We start from the raw sequence: 12,431 nt of genomic DNA on the forward strand, positions 1-12,431 counted from the left end.
TTCTAGCTTAGTTGATAATATAAATTTTCCACATAATCTTGCAATTTTTTTCTTTTTCTTTTCTATTTCTAGTAGATTCAACTATACTTTATCTAATATTTTGTGAACCTACGTAGCAACTAAGTTTGCATTTCAATTATAAAACTACTATATTTTTATTTTAGATCTATATAACGAGTGCCCATTAGACATTCAGTAAAATGTATGTGTTAGATATTTTGGAAAGGCAAAATTAATTCAAAAACATGTATAAATGCAAGTGAGGATAATAATTGTTAGTGAGTATATATACATATATATATATATATGGTAGGTTGATTGAAATTTAGACATGTTAACGGGTTCTTAACAATGGGCACTTGTTAAGATGTACTTCAAGTGTTAACTTTCTGGAAAAATAAAATTAATTAGGAAAGTTATAAATGCAGTGAAGGGTAATAATCGTTAATGTGTGTATATATATGATAGGTTGAATGATATTTAGGTGTATTAACGAATAATCAGTATTAGCAGTTGCATTGAGAAGTTGTGAATACTAGTTTGATGAATTAAAACGAAGGAGAACGAGAAGAGGAAAAAAAAGGACAAAGGAAAAAAAAGGACAAAGGAAAAAAGGAAAATTAATAAATTATAAAACCTATTCTTATGTTACCAAACATTCTATGGGTGCCACACAAAAATTCAATCCTGTTAAATAGCTTACCATGCACCCATCCATAACAATATTGATTGTGTAATTTGAACCAAACAGCTACAACTTTATGTTAAAGAGCGGTTGACCATTATTTGGCTGCCAAATTGGCCCTAGACAACTGGTATTAACTAAACTAAACTAATTACTCCTTAATTAACTGCTAATAAGTGTTCTTATTTTTTTGAAAAAAATTGCTAAAAAGTGGTCACCTAGAGATTTCAGCCTGACTAAAAAAGATCCACACTTCAGCTAGAAAGATACGCATACATTGTCAAACCTCGTGAGCCCCACTTCTCCTTCACGCGTGCTCTTCCATCCAACGGCCACATTTCCGTCCGCATTATACGGAAAGCGCTTTACTTTCGTTGATCGTACGGCTACCAATCTCGGCCTTTGACTCCTTCCTGTCGTTACACATCCCAAGATAATAAACAACCCAATTTACGTGCATCACTCACGCCCGCAAACACTCCCGCACTAAACTATCTTTCTCCCCCATTCACACACAAATTTTTGCAGACTAAAATCTAGCAGGAAAATTCAAGATTTTTGAGAGGGACCCAAGTTTTATTTTCCTTTATCCTTGGTGGGTTTCTACGAAGATCTTTCTTCTTGTAGAAATATATTTAGTTTTAGTGTAAATTTGTACTGGGTAGTGGGTACTTCTGGTTCTGAAGTTTTATTTTTGGATGCTATGTTAATTTAGCTTTTGTTGTTTGCTTACTGGCTCATTGACAATTTTTTATGGCAAAATTTGAATTAATCCAATTATTGTGCTTGTTAATCTTTGGCTTTTGTTGTTTATGTGGGTTGATATATGCGTATATGTGCAATAGATTAACGGATGGTCTTGCTGATTGGATTTTCTCTTTTACTTGTTCTTGAATTTTGATATATATTCCTTTGGGTTGGATTAATCTTAGTGCTATTTATTTTTTTGCCTTTTCGTTTGAGTTGAATATTATTGCAAAACAGTTTCCATTTGCTTTTGTTTGTCTTCTCTGTTGCTCAGCTATGGCTACTTAGTCCAAAATTAACTGCGAACGGTTGTGATTGTTAGTTGTGTTTTGCTTGAAGAGTCCATGATCCCAAGTACCGTATAGTATTTTTACTGCTGCCATTATCCACTCAACTTTTCCGTAGAAGTACACATAATATGGTGTGCATTCTAACCTTTAGCAGTGCGAATTAGCGCTGCTATTGAATTGAATTGAACTCAGATTCACGCTCGAATCAAGTTGGAATCCAAAAGTACTTGACTTGATGGCTTTTTGAGCATAACTATATACTTATCTTATTTTTTGTATTTTGAATAAATGAAATCTCTATGATATCCATTTTACAAACAATTATAGCTAGTTTTATTTTCTTATTCGATTAGGCTCAAAGACAAATTCAAGCTGGAGCTCGATTTTTACAGTAGGTGATTGATCAATTTTGAGCATGATAAATTTGAGGCGAGCTTGGCTCAACTAAGCCAAAACTCGGCTTGACTCAACTCTTTTGCAGCCCTAAGTGCATAGTTCTGCGAATGAGTATCATTGGGCATGTGGCAATTAAGAATTTCCTCATTTGAAGTAATTTGTTCTTTTTCCAATTAACATTTTTTGTTATCCGTGTAATCTAGCAGAGCATTGGACAACATCTTCTGTTAACCAGAGCTGAGGAGGAAATCAACATGCCGTGGGCGTTTTCATCTCTCAATTATTGTGGGAAGTGTGTGCGCTTGGTTGTGTTCTTTCGCGTGATTCTGTAATTTATTCTTTGGTAAGAATTTTGGCAGCTTCTGCCTCTTCTTTTACGTCTGGACATGTTAAATCTTTGTTGAAATTTATTACGTACGTAAGCATTGTGAAATAATCTAACTTATTAATGTAAGAGCAAATGAATTGTAACTTCAAAAATTTGGGAAATGCTTTTTATGAATGTTGTGTAAGTTGAGAAAAGAATATGTTAGATACATGGGGTTTCTCTGATTGTTTCTTGGACAGATTCAGGTTTTGGTTTATTTGTATTTTTCTTGTTGTATTGCTGAATCTTATAACTGCTTTCTTTGGACTTGAATTTCTTATCCTCTGCTGGGCTTGTTTTAACAGGTTTATCTCTCAAAGTCATTATTTTGCTCTTGGCTTTTTGCTGCGTTCAGTTGTACTGAGAATGTACATTGCTGTCGGTACTGAGAAATATCAAGCTGCAAAGGAAGTTGGAAAGACTAAAATGAGTGTCAGGAATATTGTTAACTGCCAATTGATGCAAGTTTGTCAGGTAAATTGCTTAGTTAATGAATCTTGGGTTCAGCAAGTTGCTTGCTGGAGTTTTAGGCCGGCATTATATTAGCCCTACTCTACAAGGGACCTGGATTTGTTGGGCTCTTTTGTGCTTATTTTACTGTTCTTTCTTATATGAATGTCCAGAAAATGTAGTGCAGATTGCTTGTTTTTCTCTCTTTCGAGCAGTTTCTTTTTTAGGTCATCTTTGTAGAGGTACTATGTGATGTTCCCACAATGGATTTACTGTCACTCTTATAAATTTATTTATTTTCGGTCGTTACCTATCTTTTTAAGAATTATTTGCAGTGGCTGTGTGGGCATTGTCTTTTTATTTTTTCCTCTCCTTTGTATGGCCAAGAAAAAGGAAGTAGAAACTGGAAATTGGTTCTATGAATCTAAATGAACAATTTTCTTATATGTGGCATGTTTTCCAATCCATTATTCCCAGTAGTAGTCTCAACGTTTGCCTTTGTAGATAGAAGCCTGACTGTTTTGTCTCAAGCAATGATTCTGTTCTTTACCCCCTGCATTCATTCTGTTTCTCTCTGAGACTTATCTTTCTCTTTGCATTTTAAAACCCATGTAACTGCTCAAATCATTAGTCATTTAAACTATTAATGCACACAGGAGTGTGTGTACTTTCTGGGTTATAGTTGAGTCCATAGGTTGCTTGGGAATAATAGCAATAGCTGATGAAGTCACTGTAATGTCTAATTACCTCACCACCAGTTAAGAAACTATTATATAATGTTCTTATCTGCTTTAATTACTTGTAATTGTTAGATTATTTCCAGCGTTAGTGAATAAACTGCTTTATGCACCACTTAGTGTTTAAGTGGGGAAAAGAAGAAATGAAACCTCTTTTTCATATTTTGATTGTCCAGTTCTGCTTTCTTCCTTCTTTTGCTTGTCAAATGATAACGCTTGTTCTGATGGACTTTTGTTGCTTGCAGGCTGAATACTTCCGTCAATTGCTTAAACCTGTGACGTAGCTGGTGTGGTAGAGGCCTTTGGATACTGGGACGGGTGGCTTCTTTCTGTCTTTTGTCATATAAAATTGAAAAGGAAGTTTCCAAGTATTTGGTGTTCTGATTGTTCCAGACCGCAACTTCAGCTGTGATGGAAACACCTTAGGTTTACTTTTTAGTTTCCTTGTACTTTTGGGACCTGCATACTTGTCTATTGGAACACATTTGCATTTTACAAGATTTCTCATGCAGAAAAACCAACAACTTTTCCCTAGAAAACCTTTCCTCAGTCCTGCAAATGAAGCAGGTGGCTACATGCTTAGTGCCCCTATATCATCTGTCTTTGGTGAAACCATTTGTCCGCCTGGTGCGACAGGTCTGTGGCCTTTACATGATGTTGAATTTCGGCCCTCTGAAACCTGCCCCAGGAATTTCATTATCTTTGACCAAACTGATAACAGAAGTCAAATCATGCTCCACCCAGCTACTGGATCCAGATTCTGTTATCCTGGTTCAAACACATGGGCTGCTCCCTCTGAATACAAGGCTGTCAAGTTTGCAGACAATGAGCATAGAGAAGTTACTTCTCTGAAGGAAGATTCAGATGATATCAATGCATTATTGAGCTCAGATGATGAACATGAAGAATGTGATGATGACGAGTTGAGTACAGCACGCGCAAATGTCTACTGTGGAAGCAATTCTCCTGATTCATGCTCTAATTATGATTCTCCTCCCAGAAAAACGAGGATAACTTCTTCAAGGAAGACATCTGGAGATGTCAGTAGCTGCACTGGAAGAAAACGTCAGAGAATGAGGAAAATGGTCAAGGCATTACGAGGAATTGTACCTGGTGCCCACCAGATGGATACTGTAGCAGTTCTCGATGAAGCTGTTAGGTACCTTAAGTCTCTCAAGGTAGAAGTACAGAAGCTTGGAGTTGGGAAATTGAAGAGCTACACTTGAAAAAAGTCTGCGTGTACTTCTAATGACCGTAATGCCTCATTTGCTTTTTATCATTTTTCAGTCTCTAATTTTATCCTCCAATAAGAGAATAACGCAGCCTTAGACTTGCTTATGTTATGGGATTGTCTTGAGCTTCCTTGTATAGTTCTTCTGCCAATTTGTACGAGTTGCAAGCCATTGGTTCTGTGACTTGGTACTTGAATGTATCTCTGCTTATTTTGCACATGTGGAGGACAATAGATGCTGTTTAATTTAGCTTAATCTCTTCGATTTGCTGGCTGTCTTTTAGACTTTAATTTTCTGTAAGGCTTTTATTATTACATTGTGGTCTTAGGGCTATTAGACTCAAGTGATGATCAAGTAGTAACAAATTACTTGCCTTTTAGCCATATAAATGTTTGTTGTATTGTATGTTTATTCCGCCTTTTCATGCAGCAAAGCTATTATAGCAATAGGAGTCTCAGAATTCTGAGGTATTTGTTATTTTAGTAGCTAATGTGGAAGCATCAGCTGCAAATTGTAGTAACACATTTTCTGTGCTTCCCTTGATGTTTCTTTTTAATTATTTATTTATTTTGCCTTGCTTGCGAGTTCCGAACTCATGACCTCGTCTGTTTGGAGTTATACTCGAATCCTAAAGGTAATCAACATTTGGTACTGAAAGGGAATGAGCGGCTAAGGGAGGAACTGTTTGTGGTACAAGATCATCCTTTTGATTCCTTGTTGAGAAGGAATATGAGGCTGCAGAGATGTCCATTGAAAAGACTTTTCCAAGAATGGTTTCCAGGAAGGGGATTTGCATGCTGCTAGTTTTTTCTAGGAAAATGTATAATAGTACATCATGCTCAGACTAAGATCCTGACCCAGTTTATACACAGATTGCACAGGATATTCATATATGTTAGTAGCTGGAAAAGAAGTACAGAGATCACTTGAGCTTTTGGATGATTGTTTAGAGTTAGCTACCTTCTATTTTTCGTTTGAGTAGGCCTTGGCAGCTCCTGGCATTTACTGTTTTTCTTTGTTTCTATTCTATAAAGCATAATAAAATAATTAAAGAAACAAAAACAATGAACATTGGTTCACAATTGTAAAAGTAACACACTCAAAACAAGAATTTAGACTTGCGAGTCCTTACTAACCAAAATCCTTGCTTCGTCGCCAACAAGTGCATGCCCCTGTTGGCACTTTCGCTGAATATGATGAAGAAAATGGGAAGCTCAGAAAAAAGGGGAAGCTCTAGAGGGTCATTGCACATTTTCTAAACGTTTTACTTTTTTTTTTTTTTTGCAACGATAACATTCCTATAATCTAATAAATCCTATTCTACAGGGAGAGAGAGCCTAAAAAAACTATATAAGAGACAAATTTGATTAGATCAAAAGGATACTCTAACATTTCCTTTAGATGTTTTTCACTGCATGTGAGATTCGAATCTCTGACCTACCGTTCGAAGATGGACTTAAACCCTTTATGGCGGTGCCAAAGCTGACTGATTTGAACTTTTTACTTAGTGTGGTCGCCGAATTCAAAGTCTCTCCATACCAGAATCTGTTTGGTAAACATTGGTCCCACAACCATCCGCCACCCGTGAACCCGCAAAAGGATAACAGCCCACTTGATCATTGAATTCATCAGCCGAAAAGAAAAATGGCTGCCTCATCTTTTAGCCATTCTTGGCCAACTTGCATTTATATATACATTGGGACATATCCAATGTGCACACCACATAGGAAAACCGCGTTCTACCCAGATCTACTCACCAAGTGCCTTCACATCTACAGTTTTCCATTGCATTTCTTGTTACTACCATAATTAATTGATTCTGGATAGGAGTTGGAATAATTGACATGGTTTGATAGTGATGAACTGATGATCAATATAACAATCTTTATGCATATTATGCCTGTGGAGAGTTGAGGCAAAGTTACATGTCCAGCTAAATAAATGGTATGATGTTTGTGCTTCTCATGGAGGTAAAGACCAGCACAAATTTGATCTAGTAACTAAGATTTAAGTCCTATAAATTAGAAGTTCTGAGTTTAAATTCTTTTTTTCCCCTCAGTACTTCTGAAATTCTAACCCTTCGTTTCTCTAAACAATTTTAAAAAAATTTTAAAAAGATACTTGCACTGTTAGTTTGTTGCGTCTTTATGAACTACTATATTTTAATTAGTTAATTCAATATTACTCATTTTCTTGCTCTCTTTTCAATTGTAAACAGAAAACTTGTGAGCTTGAAGTTTAGATATTTTATTGTTACCATTTTAAAACAAATATTTTCATTCGAATGACACCATTGCATAAACATCCATAAGAAACAGGGAAAACAACAATCCACCTTTAGTCACAAGCAAGCTTACGAGCTGTCACTTACTTACACTGGAGGACACATTGACTTGGTAATGTGAATGTGAATTTTGTCTTAATTTTGCAAGTGGGCAGGAGTACCCCCTACTATATTTTGAATTTCATACGCTCATAGGTTTGTAGGACCGACTAAGATGTTTCTTTAGTTCAAGCATTCTAGATTAAAGCCGGTATTGGTGTTTTGTTAAGGTTCAAAGAATGAAACTCCTGCGTGCTTTCTGAGTGGTTGACTCAGTAGTTATCATGAAGACTCCCTTTCTTTGAGATGTAAAACAGTTGAACTTACCTTAAAAAAAGACAAGCTTGGACAGATAGCTGACCAACTAGTGCATATAAATACTTGGTAATACTTCTTTAACTGAGCATTGCCTAAAACTTTTAGAAGCAATGACACTTCAAAGAGTCTTTCTTGCAGTGTTTTTACTTTCAACTGTCTTAGTTGGGGTTCTATCAGTTTCAGAACCAATCTTGAAAGGTGAAGTTGAGGCATTGAGAGCATTTAAAAGCTTGATCAGAAATGATCCACTTGGTGTACTAGATGATTGGACTGATGCCAACCATCATTGTAACTGGTCAGGAATTGCTTGTGATTCTTCATTCAATCATGTCATATCCATTTCCCTGGTTGACAAGCAGCTCGAAGGTGAAATCTCTCCATTCCTGGGCAACCTTTCGAATCTCCAGGTTCTTGACCTTACTCTGAATTCATTTACTGGAAATATTCCTCACCAGCTGGGGCTCTGCTCACAGCTTACTGAACTCACCCTATTTGCAAATTCTCTCTCTGGTGAAATTCCACCAGAACTTGGAAACCTTAATAGTATACAAGCAATAGACCTTGGAAGCAATTTCTTGAAGGGAGCCATCCCTGATAGCTTATTCAACTGTACATCCTTGTTAGAGCTAAGTCTCATCTATAACAATCTCACTGGCAAAATACCAGCAAAGATTGGTAATTTACTGAATCTTCAACTTTTTGTAGCATATGCAAATCAGTTGGAGGGTCCTATACCTGCTTCCATTGGGAAGATGCAAGCATTGCAATCTCTTGACTTAAGCTTTAACCAATTATCTGGAGCAATACCTCCGGAAATTGGAAATCTGACAAGTTTGCAAGCAATTCAGCTGTTTTCCAACTCTCTGTCTGGGAACATTCCTGCTGAATTCGGTCTTTGTTTAAATCTAGTTGCAATAAACATATATATCAATCAGTTCAGTGGTAGCATACCTCCTGAACTTGGAAACTTGACCAACTTAGAATTCTTGCGTCTGTACAGAAATAAGTTGAACTCCACAATTCCAAACACGTTATTCCAGCTCAAAAAATTGACCCATTTGGGACTCTCGGAGAATGAATTAACTGGAAGAATAAGTTCTGACGTAGGATATTTGAGATCATTAGAAGTGCTTACACTCCATTCCAATAGGTTCACTGGGAACATTCCTTCAACCATAACAAACTTGACCAACTTAACATATCTGTCTTTGGGCATAAATTCATTGAAAGGGTCAATTCCGTCAGATATAGGGTTGCTAAATAAATTGAAAAATCTTACTCTGGACAATAACCTTCTTGAGGGGTCTATACCCTCTAGCATTACCAATTTAAGTCATCTTCTTGGAACAAGTATGGCTTACAATAGACTTACCGGCCTACTGCCTGTAGGGTTGGGACAATTATCAAATCTGACATTTCTCTCTGTCGGGGGAAACAGACTTTCAGGCCGCATCCCTGATGACCTCTTTAACTGCACTATGCTTCAAGTTCTAGATCTAAACAAAAACAATTTCACTGGAATACTTAGTCCAAATATTGGCAGACTGTCCAATATCCGGCTTCTCCGACTTGGAGGTAATTCATTTCTTGGGTCAATCCCTGGAGATATTGGTAATCTGAGTCAAGTGATTGATTTGCTCCTCCACAATAATAGATTATCTGGCTCAATTCCTTCTGAACTCTCAAAACTTGCACTGCTCCAAGGCCTCGCTTTGCAGAACAATTTGCTGGGAGGTCAAATTCCAGACAATCTTTTTGAGCTAAAACAGCTCACAGATCTTCGGTTACAAAACAACAAGTTCGTTGGTCCAATCCCAGAAGCTGTCTCTAATCTCAAGTTACTTTCTTACTTGGATATGAGTGAGAACATGCTTAATGGAACAATTCCACAAAGCATGCAACAACTTGGCCGATTGATGATGCTAGATCTATCAAGAAACCTTCTGGCTGGAGCTATTCCTGGTTTAGTAATTGCAAGTTTGAAAAATTTGCAAATACAACTGAATCTTTCACACAATTATTTCGAGGGACCCATTCCAGGTGAAATTGGTCAGTTAGAAATGGTGCAGGTGATAGACATGTCCAGCAACAACTTGTCAGGTAGAATTCCCGGGACAATTAAGAACTGCAGAAATTTGTTCTCCCTGGATCTTTCTGGAAACCAATTCAGTGGTAATCTTCCAGGAGATATTTTCATTCCTCTTGAAGAGCTCTTAAGATTGAACCTCTCAAGAAATAAATTAGATGGTGAACTTCCTTCTACTTTAGCTAATCTGACTCATCTTCAGTCACTAGATCTTTCCAAAAATAAGTTCAATGGCACCATTCCTGAAAGCCTTGGCAATCTCTCAACCTTAAAGTTTCTCAACCTTTCCTTTAATCAGCTTGAAGGCCATGTACCAGAGACTGGTATATTCCGAAACTTGAGTGCCAGTAGTTTGGTTGGGAATGCAGCCCTTTGTGGAACAAAGCTTGGCAAGCCATGCAGCACTGGCAAAAATCTGACTAGTTCAAACCATTTCAAAAAGAAAACTGTCTTCATTGTTGTAGCACTGGGACTAGTTTCTATAATCTTTGGTTTGTTGCTTCTGATCTCTGTACTTTATCGGAACAGAAAGAAGCAAAAAGCGAAAGTAGAAGAGAACTCGGTACCTAAATATCCTTCAGCCTTGCCTCTCAAGAGATATAATCAGGAGGATTTAGACAGTATAACTACTTCATTCAGTCAGGATAACATCATTGGCTCCAGCAGTTTAAGCACAGTGTATAAGGGCAAACTTGATGATGGGCAGGCAGTGGCAGTAAAGGTATTGAATTTACAGCAGTTTTCAGCTGAGTCAGATAAATGTTTTGATAGGGAAGTCAAGACTTTGAGCCGATTGAGGCACAGGAATCTTGTTAAGGTGCTTGGCTATGCTTGGGAGAGTCGGAAGATGAAAGCTTTAGTCTTAGAATATATGGAGAATGGAAGCTTGGACAAACTGATACATGACCCTGTATCTAACAAATCCAAATGGACTATGTCCGACAGCATCGATCAATTGATCTCGATTGCCAGTGGATTGGTGTACTTGCATTCAGGCTATGATTTCCCCATAGTGCACTGTGACTTGAAACCAGCTAACATTCTATTAGATGGGAAGTTAATACCCCATGTGAGCGACTTTGGGACAGCTAGAATGCTGGGTATTCATCTCGAGGATGGAAAGAGCCTTTCTACAGCATCAGCATTTCAAGGAACTATTGGCTACTTGGCACCAGGTAAATTCTAGTAGTTTGATTGTAAATTCTGTCAACTACATAATATTTTCTCAATTTCATATATTGTAATTGCATTTAATCACAACAAACATATCAACACGAGTTGCTTTCCCTAATAACTTTTTATGTTCTAACATATTCTACATGGATCACAGCCAGACGCCCTTGCCATAGGAGTATCAGGTTTATTTTTTTCATATTAATCTTCACAATCAAAATGTCTATATTTGTAAAAGATAATCTCCACATCCGTCAGGAATGAGACTCATAATCGTATCAGATATGAAAAGAGTCATTATACAATTACAAGAATGACTCAATAGATACCAATTAGCAGCCTGTTCTCTCCACCCTATTAGAACTGATATGTAGGCACATCAAACAGAACTCACAGAACAAATGAATATTGAATAGCATCCCTCTACTCTAGTCTATATCAGAGAGTCATTCTTGTGAGGTGCAGCTAATGACAGCATCATTTTGTGTTTATCAGAGTTTGCATATATGAGAACCATTACCACAAAAGTGGATGTATTTAGCTTTGGCATAATAGTGATGGAGCTGATTACAAAAAGAAGGCCAACAGGACTTACAGAAGAAGAAGGCTCATCAATCACTTTGCCTCAACTAGTACAGAAAGCCCTTAAAAGTGGTACCAAGAGGCTACTTCAAGTTGTGGATCCTCATTTAGTTCCCTATGTCTCAAAGAAGCAGGAGGCAACGGAGGGACTTCTGAATTTAGCCTTATCCTGCACCAGTCCAGATCCCGAGGACCGCCCTGACATGGAAGAAGTGTTATCATGCCTCTCAAAGCTACGTCAACTGTCATAAGGATCCTGAAAGTACAGCTCGACACAAAAATTGCAACTTTTGCCATCTTTCCTTCGTCATGGAAATTGGTATAATTGGGCTCATTAATACTCTGGAAGAGTGTATATTGCTCTAAGATAGGCGTCCAGGCACTAGTTGCCAGAGAATCATATGTATAGCCAATCTACTATTTGCAGTTTCTAGCAATTTATCTTACATCAGCAGATTGCAATTGCAGAAATAGAAAAGATTATAAAGATACATGCTTTGGTGAAGAATGGTTCTTGTACCTGTGAAAGATGGTAGAACAGGATTCGGAGGTTGTTAAAATGTTTTCCTTTTGTTTATCTTGGTTTATACTTGACCGCAACAAAATGTTCTACACAAGATTGATATTTACTAGCATCGCCTTTCTTTGCTTACAACAGGTTGCTGTTTGACCATCTAAAAAGGAGAAAAGGATAAAAAGAATAGAAAATATCCATGAAGTAGTACTGTACCTCGAATTTTCATTTGATTTCGATTGACCTGGGGTTAAATCCTGGTATATATATGCCAATGCATAAACAAAGGAAATAAATTTGATATTAGCAGTAAATCCTACTTTCCAAAAGGACACAATCAAAACCAGATCAGTTCAGTATTTCTGAAAAACAATTGTTGAATCAGCATAACAATGGATATGATATGGTTCAGTCAGACAATTACAGGAAAAGGAGGTAGCCTAATCTATCGGCGGATCATTATGCAAGAAATCATCAATAGTTGTAGGAAATTCAAAGCCTTGAAATCCATCACTGCTACCCTCTAAAGAA

The 12,431-nt window shown here is 37.1% G+C and overlaps 2 protein-coding genes across 3 annotated transcripts; both read left to right on the top strand.

Moving 5' to 3' along the window:
* Positions 1-1,147: 1,147 nt before the first annotated feature.
* On the top strand, positions 1,148-5,171 carry LOC113782840 (transcription factor bHLH144). Of its 2 annotated transcripts, none has more exons than XM_027328773.1 (4): positions 1,148-1,280; positions 2,322-2,461; positions 2,791-2,959; positions 3,918-5,171. In XM_027328773.1, exon 4 carries the CDS (start codon positions 4,179-4,181, stop codon positions 4,896-4,898), a length of 720 nt encoding a protein of 239 aa, XP_027184574.1. In that variant the 5' UTR covers positions 1,148-1,280; positions 2,322-2,461; positions 2,791-2,959; positions 3,918-4,178; the 3' UTR covers positions 4,899-5,171. The 2 variants fall into 2 exon arrangements, with proteins under 2 accessions (XP_027184574.1, XP_027184573.1); XM_027328772.1 differs by having other exon boundaries at positions 2,325-2,461.
* Positions 5,172-7,655: 2,484 nt separating this feature from the next.
* On the top strand, positions 7,656-11,946 carry LOC113782682 (LRR receptor-like serine/threonine-protein kinase FLS2). The gene is made up of 2 exons (XM_027328565.1): positions 7,656-10,806; positions 11,300-11,946. Exons 1-2 carry the CDS (start codon positions 7,656-7,658, stop codon positions 11,635-11,637), a joined length of 3,489 nt encoding a protein of 1,162 aa, XP_027184366.1. The 3' UTR covers positions 11,638-11,946.
* Positions 11,947-12,431: the final 485 nt, after the last annotated feature.

This window comes from Coffea eugenioides, chromosome 9, assembly GCF_003713205.1.
Source record: "Coffea eugenioides isolate CCC68of chromosome 9, Ceug_1.0, whole genome shotgun sequence".
NCBI lineage: Eukaryota > Viridiplantae > Streptophyta > Magnoliopsida > Gentianales > Rubiaceae > Coffea > Coffea eugenioides.